A 20,160-nucleotide genomic window follows, 5' to 3' on the forward strand; every position below is an offset into this window, starting at 1 on the left:
AGAAGTTTTTAAAGCTTAGATATTTTAAAATATTTTTTGATATCAGTGTTTCGCCAGATTATTTCAATGATACTTGAAATTCATATGTGAATTCGTTTACAGCAACGAACTTCCTAATACATTCTGTTTTTCAACGTTTTTTTTTTTGAGAATGTCTCTTAAAAATGTTTTGTTAATGGACTTGAGTTAATTGTTTTACTAGAAGGAACATTATAAATATTTTTACTATCAAGACGTGAGACAGATTCATTATTTAAGTAAGCAGAAAACTTTGATTAAAATTTAAGCTTTGTTCGATTACAAAATTTCTATTTTTTGGTTGATTTTGAACAATATACATTTATGCGTTACTTTAAATTACTTATTATAACGTCAAATACATTTTCAGGCCAGTTTAACTTTTATAGTACGTATCTAATTCCCATTCCCGTTTATCAAACACATTCTTTCCTTTTATTATAGCTTCATATAAATTATAATCGGTTATAATACAGATATCTGAAATACAATATGATATTATTAAATGTGATCATATTTTTTTTTAACTATAACAATAAATTGAAAAGTGGCACTATGTGACAAATAAATTTTATTTTTTCTTATTAAATATAAAAATACCTTAATATAATTTTTTTCAAAATATTGAAATTATCTGGAATTTTTTTAAACTCTTGGTTACATATATAATATGCGTAAAATTAAATAATTAAGTTAGAGAATGTAATTGAATCTAGTAGGGACATATTTATATATTTATATATTGAAAATATACTTTTAAAACTACTTACCATTTATAATAATGAATTCATAGTTTTTTTATTTCTAACCAAAAATAAGAATTAAAATAAAACAAGTATAAATGTTAAAACTACGAAATTTCATATCTGGTATAAGCGCATGACTTAGGGAATGATATAGAGTTAACTGATAAATAATAGTAAATATCTCATAAAATGTACGTAATATTACATATAATATAATAATTTTAATAATTAAACCATATGACGATAACCAATAATACAATTTTCCATTTTTCTATTTTTGTCCCAATTATTTTTATTCTGGCATAGTGTACGTGGTCATATACACATTTTATTCGATAGTGATTTCATATTGCACATCATAGTACTCTATTATAATTTGTTTCCTCTATAAATAAATAAATAAAAAGTACCGTAATTTTGTTTGTTTATGGGAGTTTATTTTTCTGGCGACTATATGATAATCAGTAATTAGTTGAAAATTCCAATAAATTAAATAATTATTTTAAAACTTTTGACTTTCACTTCACAAGGAAAATGTGATCATTATAACATGACGGTTACAGACCAAAAGTTATTTATAATGGTATTATGTCAAAATCGTTAGCGATTGTTGTTTTTCATTCATCTGTTGAGAAGTACATCAACATGCAATTCACTTATATCTACCAAATAAAAATTGAAGTCAAACTCTATATGTGTAATATGCATAATGCACATACAACGCAGCAGTTACGATGACGGTGACGTTTTTCTTTTTTCAAAAACGATAACACTGAAGGGACACTAGCTTGGGTCAGTGTCCAAATATAGATCGATTCGTACACGATTCAAAATAACATCAAATGTGACGTAATAATCTTATTTTCCCTCTACGATCCTATAAACAGATCATTTTAACGGATTAAATTATAATGGATTTTACTTCCTGACCGGATGAAAAAAATGTTGAAAATTAAAACTGACGGTATTTAATGTGCATAGGCTGTCTTACTGGTTTTTTTATATCTCGCTTCAGTTATTCGTCCACGGAAAGACTAAATTATATTGATCAAAACCCGACAGGTACGTACAATGTACATACAACTTAGTCCATCGCCACTGACGATTTTATATATAGATGTGGTCTGGAGTGACTCTTTGGCAAAGTGCCTCACCATTGATCTATTCCCCGGCTCAGATTTTATTCATCATTCATATATATACATATGTTTGGTGTGCGTGGTATTTCTCCAAGTGTTTTCTACGAATAGTATTTTAAAAATAAAATTTGTTTTTCAGACGGTACGGCTTTCAAACGTAAACCATCTTCCAGAAAAGTGAACTCAAACCATAGAAAATCCGGAGCGTTCTTGGATGTACCACCAGGTGATAACAAAAAACTAGTAGAGCCCGAAGATCCCGAAAACTCATACAGACTCAGATCATTTAGTTTTACTTCGAAAGGTATTTGAAGAACATTATGTGCACTCGTAACTATTAATATTGTTGTTTTGGTATTTAGAAAGCATATTTTATAATAAACAAAGTTATATGTTGAAAATACTTATAATATTTACGTAATAATCAATTTACACTATTATAATAATGAAAGAAAAATAAAATGCGATGTAGATGTTAATACATCTACTGTATTGAGGAAATACCTACACGCTCTATAAATGACAAATATGTACTTACATACAAACACGTATAGCCAAGACAAAACTTTTCAACTCTTTTGATACTTATACTTGATACTTAAAGATTTTATCGATTTCCAACTAAGTTCCTTAAGATCATCTGCTAACCTAACATTTATTCACGTAGTGATACAATAGCAAAAATTATAAATACTTCTGAAACGTGGAATAAATCCTCAATATGTACATAAGTCATGGAAAGAAACAGGATTTGACAAAGTTTGAAAACCCGGATAAAAAAATAATCTGGATTCAATTCTCATCGCTTTTATATAGCCTAATTAACAAAATAAATCGATGTAATTTAAAAATATTACGTGACATAAAAACTTTTTTTTTTTGCTATAGTATTTTTATAACATTTTATTTGTACTACGCGTATTTTTTTATTTTTTTAATGTATGAATAACATTATTAAAAATCTATAGTATAACACTAATTTTTAGGTATCGTAAACAGAGGTGATTCGTTCAGGAAACGCCGGTCGAGGAGCAACAGCCTAGCCCAAGAAGACGACACCAAAGAATGCACTCCACCAATCAACAACAACCAGCAACAACAGTCCCAGCAAAACGATTGTGATGACATTACATCGTACACAGTGTCACTAATGGGCTCTAGAGGAGTGGGCAAAACTACGCTCATAAGTCAGTTTATGACGTCTGAGTACATTAACACCTATGAGAGACAAAGAGGTTTGTTACGAGTCGCGTTTTTATGACAATATTCGCATTTTTATCGCACTATTATTATAGTTACCGTAACGGATGCAATATCCTTCACTCAGTGGTCCATGTATATAAAACATGTGTGTGTACGTTTTCATTCAACCTATTTTACTGTCCATCAAGTTAAAACAAATAACGTGTGAATTACGTGTATCGGACTATAAATAATATAAAGTATACGTATGTATATCACAACCGCATTTGTTGGTAGATATTGTTAATTCTACGAGTATAATACATATATTTATAACTAAACGGCAAGGAAATTTAAACAGTAAGACAATATCTCTGCGTTATATTAATTTTCGTTATGTTGAATTTACTGTCTTATAAATTTTTACAAAACTCATAACAATGAATACGAAAATTTGACTACGTCAAAAAAAAGTACGTCTCTAAAAACAATTATTTCTATGATTTCGGAATTAAGTTATACTTCGTTCACTAACTGGCCTTGATTGGCGAATAGGGACAAATGGACATAGCCATTTGGACGAGGCCGTGTGAACGTCAAAAAAAAAATATATATAAAGGTATATTTATAAAGCGGCCCCCACACGATCAATATTACTGACAATATTATGTATCATTCTACAGTATCATTCTTACAGCAAAAATACACTTTGTAATATTATGTTCTTTTTATTATAATCATTATACTACTGAATTCATATACATCTTATGATTTATTTTACATATATGTCAAAACTGTTTGAAAATATTTTACTTCTATTAAATGATCAAAGAGAGAATTGCAATAAAGAAAAATATATTAATGCATCAGAAAATACTATATATTATTATTATATAAATAATAAATAAATAAATAATAAATTGTATATATAAATTATTATATAAAATTAAAAAAGTAATTTTTATTTATTTTTTATTTCGACATAAAACGAATAGAATATTTTAAAATCCCGCGCGAATCAAAATCATGTGATTTTGATGTTTTATAAAAATAATATTACTTAATAGTTGTCATAGGCAATCTCGAAAAATCAATTAACGTTTATCTTAGTTACCACTGGAGACAGTTGTTGATACCTCGATAGTAGAATTATTCTTACATTTTCCATCGATTTCGTTAATTTTGCTTCCGTATTACGAATTTGTTTTATAATTTATTCGTTTCAAATATACCAAGAGTATATTTTATTGTTTTTATATTTAATTTGTTGTGGAAGATAAATTAAAAAACAATGAACAACATGGAAGCAATTTGTATTTGTGATATGGTCGGCCACCTGAAAGTTAAGAAGTTGATGTATACGAAGAAGAAATGTTCGCTGTGTGATCAGAGATGTCTTTTTAGAGTTTTGAAAATGGTTGAATGCATCGGTTAGGTAGACATATATGACTAGAGATAAGATTTTGGTACAAAAACAAAAGTTTCTAAAAAATACAATTCTATCATCAAAATCCTCATTCTATTTTTGGGGTACTCACGGGATTAAGTAAAAGTACTGTATTCTATCTAAAACTTGAATATTCCGTTTGACAGCGTGCAATCGTGTGATGCACAAAAAGTGTTTTGAGGTGGCTAAAAGTCAGTTAGTGCACGCGCCGTCCGGCGGTATAGTGGTGGACCAAAACATCAGTACCCTAGCCACTCTTGGCCATAGACGCCAAATACTCGGTGTTACTGCAGACACTGGAAAACAAAAAGCAGGAAACCGCGGTCCAGAGTTAAAGACTGAAGTGCTATGGCTGCGGAACACTAGAAATTCGGCGGTCTACAGGAAGAAAGTAGAATTGAAAATCGGCGAAAAGTGTTACGTGGACTATTATAAGCTAGATGTCAAAAAGTTGGGTTAATGGCAGGGGTGATCATATAGGAAAAGGAAAGAAGCTTATGGAAACAAAGCTTACAATAGTTATTTTACCTAAAGCATTAAGAAGTTGGATGATGTAAAATTAAATTGAACATATAAATACAACGAAATAGTATAGGGTTAGTTATTTTTGAAGCATAGGTAATCTCGTGTTATTATTTGTTAAACGTATAATATAATTATCATACAACGCGATTGACTTGAAAATTACATTATAAGTTCAACAAATAATACGAAATTGCCTATGCCACAAAAATACCTATACTATTTTGATGTACTAATATGTTCGATTTTTTTTATATCAATCGACTTCTTAATGCACTAGGTAAAATACTTACTATATTTACTCACTCAGGATTATATCTTACTACAACATCACATATCATTGAACGTAAATATTATACTAATTATTATTATAAAGCTTAATATACTAATTTATGCTCGACTGTATTAGTTAATTATATCACACCATGAATGTTTGAGTTAATTATGAGTTTCTGCGTTTTGCTGAACATTAGAAATTTGCAAATTTTATTTAGTTAGGGGTTATTTATTAAGCTAATGTGAGTACTGATGTAATGTCAGTATGGAAAAACCATACTGATGAATGATGGAAAAATTGGATATCGAGTCGTCAGTATTTATTTACTGATGATTACATTGATAGTGTGAGGTCGATATTGACACTTCATCAGTATTGGCATCCCAGCGAGGGATGACGGAAGTGAAACCACAAGTCGCAAATTCCGCGATCGGGCCATTTTGCGTGATTTTATTTCAGAGTACAAACAATTATTCGAATTGTGGGATGTTCGTTGTAAAGAGTACTCCGATAGAAATAAAAAAAATTCTGTTTATAAAAAACTTTTAGTTTATTATAAACTTTTGAAAAAACGACTCTACAATTGAAGATGTAAAAAAAAATTAATACATTAAGAAGCAACTTTATATAAGAGCTTAAAAAAATTAACGATTCTAAAAGAATTAATTTACAGTATCAACAATTGATATGAACTACTGTGAAAGTAAAAAAATACTGAATATTGACTATAATTTGTATTGACCGTTTAAGGAGTACACTGTCAGTAATGTAAATACTGTCAATATATCTACTGTCAGTATTACTGATCGTGTGAGGCCCTAACCATTGATATTTTATGTTGATATTTTATGTTCATAATATAACAAATGGTATTGTATCATATCAAACCTTATCGAATTTTATCGTTTTGGCAGTAGGTACCTTTTATATCAATATATTTATATAACTTGTTGGTTTTTATAACTTGTAATAATTATCACACTTTATCGAAACACGGTGATACACGAGACACGACAATACACATCTATAACCGTGTTAGTCGTGTACAGATTGCATTCAAGTGTACATGTAAGATTTCATTAATTAATTCAAATCGCGATGGTGAAGTTTTTTTGAATTAATATTTTTGACATTAAAATTTACATATTATAATAAGTATAAATAACTTATTTATTTTATTTACTGATTTATATATATATATATATTTTTTTTTTTACGTCCATTTGTCTCCACATTCAAATGGCTTCGTCTGTTTGTCCTAGATCGGAAGAAAAATGAATTTAAAAAGATAAAATAAACATACAAATAAAAATAAATTACTGTAGAACCGTAATATATTTAATTTTTATTTTACTTCTATTGTATTTTCTTATTAATTTTCTACATTATAATCGCTTTTTTGATAGCAACATAAGAAACAAACTGGACAACTTTTTGATATCGAGATTAAATATGCATCCAATTTAATCTTTTTTGGGACAACTGCACAAAATAAGAGAAACGCATATGATATTTCCGTATTCTTTGAAAAACACATTCGTAATTTATGGCAGATTTATTTAACCTTCCATTTTTAAAGCAAATTAATTTCTTCCAAGGAACCTCCTTTTAGTCAATATTATTTCTACTACAATTAATTTTTTTAGTATGTCTTAGCAGTATTTCATAACTAATGCTTTAGCGTTCTTAATAAATAATAGGTATAAATTAGCTATCTTTTGTTTAGAAACTGATCTATTATATAACACAAGGTGCCGCGAGATGGGTGCAAGGAGGTTTACTTTCACCCCCTAGATTTAAAAAATATGAATAAAATTAAAAAATATAGGATAGAGGCTATAATTATCATTATCGGATTTTCTCCTTAAAAATGTAATATGCAATATAATCATAATAGCTGAAAGTTCAAAAAAAGGGAAAACCATTTACTGGAAATTTTAACTTATCAACATATAGACATTTCCATATGCATAATACATATGTATAATAATATGATTGGTATTATAGGCCCTCGAACACAATAAGTCCAATGCAGACAAAGATACTTTGATCTTAGTTGACGAGTTATATGTTAGTTATCGTTATAATATCTTGATCGTGTATATACACGTCTGACACGAGCAGCCTTACATATATAACATTAATGAATATTGCGTATTTATGATGGTCCCACCGAATCATATATAATAATTAGAATATTGTCGTCACATAACATTGTTGTTGTTTTATTATTCGCTTGGCGTCATCGGTGACAGCGGACTGTATACGCCGCGAAAGACAACGATGTGACGACGACCGCTTTACTGATAAATGGCACTCAAACCATTTTCCAACCCTTCGAAGCCGCCAAAACGATCCGAAAACCCTTTCGCCATGACAGAGCACTACTACTAATTATCATCTGTGATAAGTTCGAGGACAGTGTGCGTATATACCGACAACGATGGTGACCCGTTTCGACGCATTATATTCCGTACCCAACCGATGATGACGACGACCACTTATAACAATAAATCATGTGATCGTTACTCTCTAACACCGGTTAATCACATGTATGAGTAGATATTCAAATGGTATAATTTATTAATATATTTCAAGAATATGAACGTATACGTTGTCCTACGCGTAAATAAATATGCAATTATATTTTTAGTTTATTCCAATATTTGTTAGATAAATATTGATTAAATTGAAATTGAAAAATTATCATATGGCGATTTAAATTTAGAAAAATAAATTACAGTTAAGGTATTACAATATCGTAATATGTATTAGAGCTCTTAATACTCGTTAATTCACGGAATTCACGTGTCACGTGTCACGTGTAAAATCCAAAATAAAAACGTATATCCTTAACTTAATACTGTACTATTAATATTTTATTAAGACTTCAAGTGTATAACATAAAATTATTAATTTTACCATTGTATAAATGGATATATATTTTGGATAAACATGTATTTCACGTGTACACGTGAATTCCGTGACACGTGTTTTAAGAGCTCTAATATGTATTATATCACAAAAAACCTTGAAACCTGGTAAATTTTTTCAAATTTGGTTTTTATGTATATACAATGTATATGATACATTCATTATAATTATAAAATAAATTTTTTTCTTTCATTTCAAAAATTTCCAAAGCATATTTGAATTGGATAATCCATGAAATCCGAATAATTGAGATTTGTTAAATCCAGATATGTCCATCACTAGTACATATTATTATATCGATATACTTAAATCAATTTCAAAAAATTAGTTTTTATCAATTTGAAAATGGAAAATCCAAATTTGTGTTTTACTCGTTATTATATTATTTGATCATAAATAATGTTTGGAATTATTTTACCTTATCTTGTTACTCGGTCGAGACGATAATAATTATTTTGTATTTAATTTTAAATAAAATTACTTGCAATTTTTACTCTTATTAGTTATACCATTGATTATAGATAGTTAATGGTTATACGGATATAAAATTATAAGTACCTACTAGGTATATTGGCAAACAATAATAATAACAAAATAAAATTTTATCAAATTTAGAGATTTATTCGACTGCAATTAAGGCACTTCGTGATTTGCTCGTGAGTGTTCACGACCAAACACAATGTAAGCAACAAAAACATTGAAAGACAATACTATATATCGTATTAGAAAAAAAAAATACGTCGTCGAATTTAAATTATACACACACGTGTACATATTATATACATACATTGTACGCAAAAAATACATGTGTAAAAACAGTGTATATTCAAATACGCTCTTGTTTTCCCGCAGTGACATTTAAATAACAACATAAAAAGTTTATAACAAAATTTGTAAAAAAAAATCTACACATCAACACATTCATATATGTACACATTTTTATGTAATATTTATTCCTTGTTATAGACAACTACGAGTCATCAATGCAATCCGTATGCATAATGTTAAATGGTGAAGAATCAGAACTGAAGTTTGTCAATGAAAGAGAAGTCTTGGTAAATTTATTTTATAAAGATATGTTACTAAGTGTTATAATATTTATTTATTTACTATTGAACCGTCATACTGAGCTAGTATAGATTCATGTTAGCTACGGTCTATCGTTTTTACGTGATATAATTTTCAGAGTAAATTTTCAATGTACTCAGTTGCCACGTATACGTAATATTAACGATCTCCTTCGCCGTTTAACAACGTAAATACAATTTAACAGACGTCCCAAAGTCTACAGTATATTAATTTTTCTTTTTTCTCTCTTTGCACAAATTCACATTTTACATATACATATATCTATATTACATAAACATAACAGTCATAATCAAAATATAGTGATTTATACTAACTAAAGCTTTCTATTTTTTAAAAAAATATAAACTTTAGTTTTCGTGGTACATTTTAATAAATAGGAAATTTTGCGCATTATGTATATATAATTTTTAGTTTAGTTATACAGTCAGATTTGTTTTTTACTTAAAATTGGTCTTTTCCGAATGAAATACAAATGTATATAATACTTATACAATGTATGATCAATATAACCAAAAATGCTTGGTCATATTGATCATACAATTAAACAAAAAATTGTTCTAAAAATAACATTTATACATCCCGATGCGTGAAAATGATCGGCTTTGGATAAATAAAATTATAATGTTTGTGTTAATCATTATTATACATACACAAGTTAACATTTAATATTTATGCAGCATAACAAAGCAGGTTAAACATTTTTAAACATTTTAAGCAAATTAATGATCTTTTTGTTTAGATAAAAGAAGACCGACCTCCTAAACCTGCGGACGCGTTTCTGGTAATCTTTTCGGTGGTGGACAAAAACAGTTTTGAAATAGCCGAGACGATTCTGAAAAACCTTCGAGAACATGAAATGATGCGATCGAGACCAGCCATATTGGTTGGAAATAAAGTCGATATGGCTAGAAGCAGAGAAGTGTCAGCTCAAGGTATATGGTTCCTAAAAAAAAACTTCGGCATGTTGGGGGTCGATAATCTTATACGCTAAGTTAAAACTCTGAATATTAACCAGGTTTACCATCGTACATAATATGTTTAGTTAATCTATTTATCCGAAGATCTATTAAAATATAATTTAAAAATCAGAATTCAAAATGTCTATTTAAATAATATTTAAAATCGATGATATAAAGAAATCTATATATTAATGTATTAAATTTGCAGGTTATAGTATTAAAAAAATTTGTAATACAACGTATTCTGTGTGTAATTAGTATGTTTCATAAAATTTCACGAATCTCAAAAATATAATAATACTTTAGGGCAGGGGTCGGCAACCCGCGGCCCGCGAAGCAATTTTTTATGGCTCGCACAAAGGTGGTTAATTTTTGTGTTTTATATTTGTTCAATAAAATTTTTCATATAATTTTCAACACTATTAAATTCTTTTTTCTTTATAAATAAAATCTAATCTAATCGAGTAAGTTGATATTTATTCTATAGGTATAGTTATATAGTCAGTTTAATCTATGAAATTTTTATTATTATCTAATCGGGTTCAAAGATAATGATGGCTACACTACTCAGTCATAGGATAAATTAAATATACTTATATATATTTGAAAATTAAAATTTTAAATATATGATCATAGTTACTTTGCGTTTGTAGTTATTAATATTACGCCCGTACTTTGAGTTTGTAATGGTTTCATTTTACAAGTAAATCCAAACATTATGGCGATTAAAAAAAAGAAAAATTTGTAATGAACATCGGTTTTTTAATAATTCTTTATACTTTTTCGTCGAAAACAAAGGTAAGCCATTATATATAATTTGTCAAAAAATTAAATTTTTCCGGTAACAATCGTATTTTTTACAATCATATTTCTATGTAAAATAATCAAATATAATAGCAATACAATTATTAATATAAATCATAAGTAAAAAAAAATTTTAATGTGGCCCTTGATAAACATTTGAAAAAAAAAATATGGCCCGTATGGTTCAAAAGCTTGCCGACCCCTGCTTTAGAGTAATAATAAAAACACAACACCATTGTACAAATGGAGTTCTGTTCAAATATTATTTCAGACACGATTAGTACGTAATCTTCTTATTAATCTTTATGGAACATTTTGTAGATGCATACTATTGAATTCAACACGATGTTTCAAAAGTATTACATATTCTGGATAAAATTGATTATAAACAATTTATCCAAACTACAAGGATCTTCAAACAATTACCTATTACAATTTCATTCTTATTTGGTCAAAATTATATTAGTCTATTAATTTTAATAGGCACTACAGTTACATAATTCGGCCTGACTGTTTAAAATAAATATGAAAATGTTCTTTAAAAAAATAAAATGTTAAACACATTTTTTTGAAATTTTATCTTGTATCTGTATTTATTGCGATGGATGTATGCTCCATATAAACGAAGCCAGTGATGTTAATATGTAATCGAAATATGTAAATAATAAATAATATTCCCGGAATTTTCTATGAGTGCTGTGAAATAATATTATTGTTTGGTTTGTCGGATAGAGGGTAGATACTTGGCGTGCACGTGCAGGGCCAAGTACATCGAGGTGTCTGTGGGCATTAATCACAATGTTGACGAACTTTTGGTGGGAATTCTTACTCAGATCAGACTGAAGCGGGCCAACAATGACGAAGGGCACGACCATTGGTACAAAAATAGAAACTTCATAAAAGCCAGTCTCAAAGCCAGACAGATGATCACTTGGGTATTTGGCAAGGAAGACACGAAAATGAAGAACTGTGAAAATCTCCACATCCTCTAGACGACTCGGCTACTGCAGTATGACAATTCAATATTATTATTATTATAACTATCAATATTATTATTTAATATATAATTTATAAAATTAATGTAATATTCTTTTACATATTTACATTATTTCAATTACAATATTTTTTGTTATTATTTTACATTTTTCATTTGCCGATTTCATTTTTTTTTTCAAACGATTTTATACGTTATAGTTCGTGGTTATGTTAGGAACACGCAGTAATTATGATTAGTATTACATAATATCATTTTATGATAATTATTATTATTTTTTTTTTTATATAGTAATAACTTTGTTTATGATTATTTTTTATGACCTACGAGTGTAAAATATATTTTAATAAATATAAATTACATACAAATAATGTACATGTTCGTATGACGTTTTCTATGGGTTTATTTTTTTCTAATGGCTTATATATTTTTTCAATTTTTTTTCTGTTTTCATACAGCCTCAACACGAATGGTATAAGTTCGATCACGCATATAGGCGGTGTTGCGCATACACATCGTGGCGTACACGATTATATAAAAGTCATACACGCGCGTTACATATTATTTCTCTATTCATCCCGCGAATATATGTTATAGCCCGTAAGTGTACGTAAAAATGAGTACAAAATAAAATTAAATAAACCGTACCTAATAATAAAAATAATAATATTAATAATAATAACGAGAGTGTTTTGTTCTATGGTCAGTGGCGACTACGACAGCCGCTCAACGGCGGTATGTTGATTTAGTGGAAAAGTTTGAGTTTAAACGACTAATATTGACAAAAGCGCGAGCGGCTGACCCATTTCCATCGGAAGTTAAGAATTTATAAATATCCGTGTTCGAAGTTAGTAAATACATAGTTCCTAAACCGAAAAAGGAGCGTTAGTTAACGTTCACGTGGGAAAAACAACCGGCTTTCAGTTCCTGCCGTGAAGGAATCGCAATAATAATATTATTACAGTTACCATTCCCTCGTCTTTGACTAATAAATATATATATTTAATAAATAAGTAGTACATGTATCGTACTACCCAATACATAATAGATCATTAGTTTTCCTATAGTTCCTCTGATCATTAACAACGATCGAATATATCAATACTGTATTCAAATAAAAGAATAATAATACAATTTATTGTTCGATAATATTCGTGTCTGGAGTAACGCGGGTAAATATTTTATTTTTATTTTGCGTTGTGATGTTTTTTAAAAAAAAATTTGAATTATTTTATCGAATCTTTTGTAGGCTGTGACGTGAAAATCTACATTTACCCATCTATGCGGTCCGTGAATCGATGTGTTGTTTTTTTTTATCTTTATTATTTTAATTGTATTTTGTCAATGCTTAATAGCTGTTCAACATTCTGGATATTCTGATGTTTTGCACGCAACATATTTTTTTTTTACTCTTTTTAAACACTGCAGGCACCTAATTTTTGGTTAATGAAAATTTCACAGAGCTATTACGAATTAAGTTTTTTCAAAACTTTTTCTTTTCAATTTTGAAGTTAGAATTAAATTAAGTTCTCCAAAAATAACAAAACTTTTGAACTTTTACAATTTTTTTCTTAGTTTTAATATTCATCATCTAGCTATCAAATAATATTGTTTTAAAGTAGGCATCTTAATAATATTTTTAACAATATTACATTTACAACATCAAAATATTTTGTTTCGATTTTGCGCAAGCGCAACTACGCGGAGTCAATCGACTGAAATTCTTACAGAACAGAGTCTAATAAAATTCAAATTGAAAATAAAGCGTAGCTATAAGTGCCTACTCAACGAAATAATAAATTCACGTTTATTTCATTTTTTTTTTTCTAACACAATTAAAATATCTGGAGATGAAAAAAAATTATAAAATTAAAAAACAAACGTAATTTGTACTTATACGAGTATTTTCGAGCGTGCAGTTCCATTGTGCATATTTTTATAAGATGTAGTTGCAGGTGTTAGTTTTTGAATTTATTTTAATTTTCAGATTTGTAAAAATATGCACTAACAACGTTCGGGCATTAGCCGATTACGCATACAACCAGATGGACCATAGGCATATAAATATGACGCGATCCCACTGTGGTGCAGGTACATTAAGTCATCGCTATTGCGGAGCCGCGCCCGCTCTCTGCCCAGTCACAACCCAGCAACGACAACACCGTTATCGATACCACCCACCTACCTCGGAAAACAGGGAAAATTAAGTTATCTGAACCAGTGGCAACGTACCGACCGATCGCCTCAAATCATCAACCTTTTGCTCGTGACCGTCGTGAAAGAACATCGTTGTAGTACGCTTTTTTCCTTTTCATCACCGTCACCAGAGGACAACATCCTTCACATTTCATATAATTCATATATTTATTTATTTGGATAGTCAATACATTGGTCAATATATTATTTTTTTGGTCTCTTTATTTTACCATTTAATTAACCACAACTCAACCGTCACGGAAACCTGTCACAAGTCACCTCACTGAGGAGAAAACACCAGCGAATTGAGGCCGTGTCAAATATCTGGTCTAAGCGTTCCCTATCCCTTATTGTGTATTTCAAAATATCAACATCTAGTGAAAGAGGCAAACTACATTCACACTAACCTCCCAGGAAGAAAAAATACACTAATCATGGATAAAACGATATTCTATTGTAATTTTTGAAATAGATCCATAGATATAAATATTTAGATAGGTACAAATAGGTATAATATTTAATTATATTAATATTTTATATTGTATATATTTTATCTTTATATGTTGACAAATAGATCCATGTTAATCAGCTATTCGTATCTTATCCAACAAAAAAAAAAAAAAAAACATATCTAGCATCTGAAATCCGCAATGTGATCTACAATTGTCGTTCTGTAATATTACAACGTATCACGTACTAGGTAAACTTTTTAACTTCGGCACAGTAATTTGGTTAAATAGCGACTACTTGACGTTTCACAATATTGAATTCTCCGTCCGTCAACTGACTGCATTCATTTCCTCGACTATTTGAACAAAAACTATTTCCTGGGCCCTACATCATATAATTTTGTTCCCCGCTCTCCATCGTTCGATACATTGTAAATATCCTTCAAATAATAAAAAAAATAAGTTGATAGTAGTATGATCTCATGTAGTTTCAAATTTCATAATTATATATTTTAAAGTAGACATTCGAAAAGAATTGATGATTATAATTTTTGAAGAAAAAAAAATTTATAAATAACCGAACAATAAAATTTGACTTATGTGTGTGAATGCGATGTGCATGCGTGTTTGATTAAAAATATAAAACAAAAATCATATTTATTTTTTTCCCATTATTTTTGTGTATACAAACACAACAAAAATAAATATTCACAGTAAAAGTGACTTTTTATGTTTTTTTATTTCGTTTACTCGTCGAACGTTTATTGTTATTTATTATATTACGTCTTGTTCTACATATACGTAGCTTCGATCGATTTCCATAAAAGTATGAAATACATTTTTAAGAACTTGACATTTCGCACGTATGGCATGCCAACAATATTATTATTCAAATCGCCCTCGACGAGTGAATGTTTATAAATGTTATACTGCAGTGGATGGGCAACCGAAGTACAAGTCGTCGTATTAATATATCGTTGCGACTATTGGGCGGACACGTATCGATTCGTTGTGTGATTACGATTATCGTTGATATAATAATAATAACGACTGAATCAACCAGCTTCCCCCGAGAGATTTCTTACAACTTTAGATTAGAGTCATTATGCTGTTTGGATGTAAAAAAAAAAAAATTTAATCGAATTAAAAAAAAATTTCGAAACGACTGCGATTCGATTCGTACACTTTGCAATCATTGCGTTCGCGTCAACAGGTCTTCGAAGGCAAGGGCGCCGAAACCATATAAGGAATTTTTGCCATAAGATTTTTTAGAATGGTCTATATATATACTGTAAAATAATTATAGATTTCATGATATCATATTGTTATTATGATATTTGATAATACTGTATGGATCACAAGTTTGGACTTTAAGGAGAACTAAGGAGTCAAGGTTGGGGTTTTTGAAATGCAAATATAATGAAGAATGTACGGATCATTGCCTTGACCCACAAAAGGGGCACTAACGAAAAATAGTCTACAATGAACTAAGGTGAGCTTTATGATAAACAAGAATGAGTACATGAGGTTACAAGAAAATTACTGGAACCAATAGGTTGTAAGTGCAGAAAACTAAAAGCTCAAGTGAAGATAGTTAATTCTACAGCATAATTCCAAAAGAAAGAAACCACAAGAATGCCTCGATTATGACTAATGATGCAGACTTCTACCCGAATGCACATTGGTATGTATACTAGCAACTATCACAACATGGACGGAGGCAGTTATCATTGGATGTTTCGTTTAAAAAGCCGAAAAAAAATTGAAAAAAAATAGTATTTATTACAATATCTTTTGGATGGTATTACGTGCATAAACTGTTGTATTGCTTACCAAATTATTATATCTTATAGTTGCTTGTAGAATGGAGTTTCACATAATTTATTGGAATCGATTTTTAGACCGTGGCAATAGAGAAGATAACGAGATATATCGATTATAATGCACCGCCTAAACGCCTAAACGCCTAAACACACACACATATATATATTATAAATTAAGTGTACGATCTGAAATGTAATACGCATATTATTCAACAAACATTTATTAACAATCAAAAAGTATAAAAATACGTTTTGATTATTAATAACGTTTTGTAGTTATTTGTCAAAATTCGGTTCTTCTGAAATCGTTAATTGGAATCCTTTTTTTTCTATTGTATGTCGAGCCCATTTTTGACCGGAGTTGTGTTTTTTTTATCATTATAAAACAGGAAAAAAAACCTCTACCGTAGATGTGTAAATATGGTACACCTATATATATATATATGATTAATAACGAATATGTGAGAGGTAGTATTGGTGTAGCGTCTATAGTAAACAAGATGAGAGAAAATAGACTGAGATGGTTTGGATATGTGATGAGACGAGAGGAAACAAAATGCAGTAAGAGTTGTTATGAAAATTATCGCTGAAGGGAAAAGAGGAAGAGGAAGACCAAAAAAGGGATGGTTGGATACGATTGAAAGTGATATGAAGTGATATGAAAGTTGGTGTGTGTTTAAGGGAAGTAGAAAATCGAGACGAGTGGAGTTTAAGACAAGGGTGGCCGACCCTAAATAGTTGGGGAAAAGGCAAAGGAGAAGAAAAAGGATACATCAATAATATGATTATAAAATGCAGAGCACAGTATAATATAATACTCGCTGTGGTGTTGTCTACCGGTTTAACATAATATACGTAACCTGCAAGATATTATACATACGAAAGAACGATGCAGTTCATTCATTCATCCGTCGAACAGTAGTTCGTAATCGGCACAACAACGGGCTCACGGACGCATGAGATGAAATCAGTAAGAATCGTCGTTCTTGGATTGGCGTTTATCCTATGTAATACACAGTGCGTGGGCACTAAAATGTAAAAATAATTGGCACTGAATGCGAGTTTTTCATATTACATCCTAATTATATACATATTATAATAAATAAATAAATATCCCGATTTCAGAAGCGAAACAGTTGATTTGCATAACATAGGTACATATTGATTCAAGTGCATCACTGTTTTAGTTCGAAACCGACGTCGATCTCTCCACATTTTTCACGCGCTCATTCGATTGGTTAAAAAAAAGGAAAAGAGCTAAAATACGCTTATAGCATTAACATACTATTAAATACTTCATAATTTCTATAACTTTTCTTTTTTTTAAAAAAAAAGTGTAGACCAATTATTTTTTTTGAAAGCGCTTTTGCTTTGTACTCTAATTTTTATTGATGTCGATTTCTTTTTTATGTTACGCAAAGGTTTAAGATCGAAACATTTATGTATATTCTCTAACTAAACTCCATTATTGCAATGTATTACATTATTATGTTTCAGCATCTATACATTTTAAACTAAAATACTTATTTTATATACAATTATACACAATTTTTTTCTTTTTGGTTACTCTAGATTGTATTTTATCTGTATTTAAAAGTTTCGTCACGTGAAATTTATATAAATACCCACACAGCATAATTATATTTATTCAATGTTTAATAAATATTTAGAAAAAATTCAAATTTTTGATTATTGTTCAACATCCATTGGTAATACATTTTTAAACATTGAATTAAGTATTTAGACATTTATACTCGTACAGTTTTAAATGTTCATTAATTTTTAAATATTTATTACATATGTTAATAAATTCTTATCAAATGTTTCAGGTTCAACATGAAAAATTAAATATTTATTCAATATTGTATAAATTATTAAATTATTATATTATTATATTATTCAATCAAAAACATAATGATATTAAAATAGGTACAGCAGAAACTCTTTGTAAAAATCGGTGTCGTGCGCAAAATGTAGAGTGTTCGTTTTTTAAGTAACAAATGGCACGTTATAGACTCGTATGGTCGTTCGATGTATATATTTAAGCAGTATAACACATTTTGTGGTATTATTACGACGATTCGGAGTGTAGCGAGTTTTATTCTTTTAAGTCGGCCGTAAAAATGACGTATAATACGTCATTATTTCGGTATACGGGTTTGAAGTTTATGAAGTGTATTTTTCGACGGTTTCAAATCGATCGTCCGATGTTTATATTAGAATGAACTTGCGTTCGTAAAATACAAACTCGCACCCAGTGTAGGGCAAGACTCGTTTGGACCAATTATGAAGGCCCGTTTGGGCTACAGAATATTACTTTTAAGCAGACCGTTCGGATAAGCGTATGTCTTCTTACTTCAACAGGGTTGTGATTGTCTTTAATATGACTAAAAATGATGATCCTTATTTTTATCAACATAATTCTCTTTTTAGTATTCGTTATTTGTAAAATTACTTCGTCGATAGTAATATTATAGGAAATATTGAAAAATATATAAAAATATATTTATTTTTATTTTTATTATTATTTATAGTTATTAATTACGAGCAGCTAGAAACATCTATCAAATTATCTTTATATACGTCCATTAAATTTTGTATCCGTTAATTTTTATTTTTTAAGTTTGTCATGTTTTTGTAATGTATAATTTTTTTTGTAAACTAAATTTATCCTTTAAAAATGAAGATATTTTAATCATAATTTGAATTTGGTAATTTTCAAGAAAGTAAAAATATAAGATTGGTCCAAATGCGTTACAGTTTTATTACAAACGTGTTTTCTCCCCAATGCAATATATACATTTACCCTGTACGATAATATAACCAAGTGCATTGTCACACGCACATACACGTATAAATTAATGTGATTTTATGTGCCTGACGTATACTATGTACATACAATAAACCTATGCATTGATATATATTTTATTCACTACACTCAAACGAAGCCAAGCACTTCTTTCCGAGTGCACTCTTGACCCGAGGACTAATTTGTAGAAACTTAAAGTTTTAAATGCGAAACGACCAAGGCTGCAAGACAATTATCTTAATGTATACGTGTGTATGTTATAAACAACAAATACGTACAACTGTGCGTAACAGAATATATTTTTCTGATTTATTAAACTATTTAATTTTTTTACGTTTAAATTGTAAGTATATGTATATTCGTACACAAAAAATATATCTACTCAAGTCTAAACTTATATTGGAGTAGAGAGTAATCATTCGGCTAACATATGAAATATATATAGGTCGTCAGTGCGTGAGCATCAGCCGTTAGATTAATCAAGAAGTGTTGTGACAAGTGATTATTACTTACGTCTGTGTCACTTTTAAATTCATTTTTCGATTTGAGTTTTCTGTGCGAGTATTGAAAGGTGTCTAGCTTTTCAGTTCATCAAATCCTGTGTCTGTCTCACTTCATTTCTACTTCATCATACTCCTATGATAATTATAAGTATCCAGCTCGTCGACACCCGAATACCTACTACGGAACAAGTAAGTGCTATTTTATTTGAAAATTTTATTTGTGTATATTATGTATTTATTTTGAATACATTTCAAAAACATTGAAATTA

The 20,160-nt window shown here is 29.2% G+C and overlaps 1 protein-coding gene across 3 annotated transcripts in view; it reads left to right on the top strand.

The window, feature by feature from the left end:
* The window catches only part of LOC112679267 (GTP-binding protein REM 1), a 28,958-nt gene extending 14,497 nt beyond the window's left edge, over positions 1–14,461 (top strand). Inside the window, exons 2-7 of one of the 3 annotated variants that reach the window (XM_025549010.1) lie at positions 2,043–2,207; positions 2,890–3,138; positions 9,232–9,320; positions 10,094–10,286; positions 11,850–12,126; positions 14,099–14,461. In XM_025549010.1, coding sequence (XP_025404795.1) covers positions 2,043–2,207; positions 2,890–3,138; positions 9,232–9,320; positions 10,094–10,286; positions 11,850–12,109 — 956 coding nt within the window. In that variant the 3' untranslated portion in view covers positions 12,110–12,126; positions 14,099–14,461. Of the gene's footprint in view, positions 1–2,042; positions 2,208–2,889; positions 3,139–9,231; positions 9,321–10,093; positions 10,287–11,849; positions 12,207–14,098 lie in introns of those variants that run through there. The other 2 variants (XM_025549008.1, XM_025549009.1) reach the window with 2 other exon arrangements.
* Positions 14,462–20,160: the final 5,699 nt, after the last annotated feature.

This window comes from Sipha flava, unplaced genomic scaffold, assembly GCF_003268045.1.
Source record: "Sipha flava isolate LNK unplaced genomic scaffold, YSA_version1 133_pilon_pilon, whole genome shotgun sequence".
Classification (NCBI taxonomy): domain Eukaryota; kingdom Metazoa; phylum Arthropoda; class Insecta; order Hemiptera; family Aphididae; genus Sipha; species Sipha flava.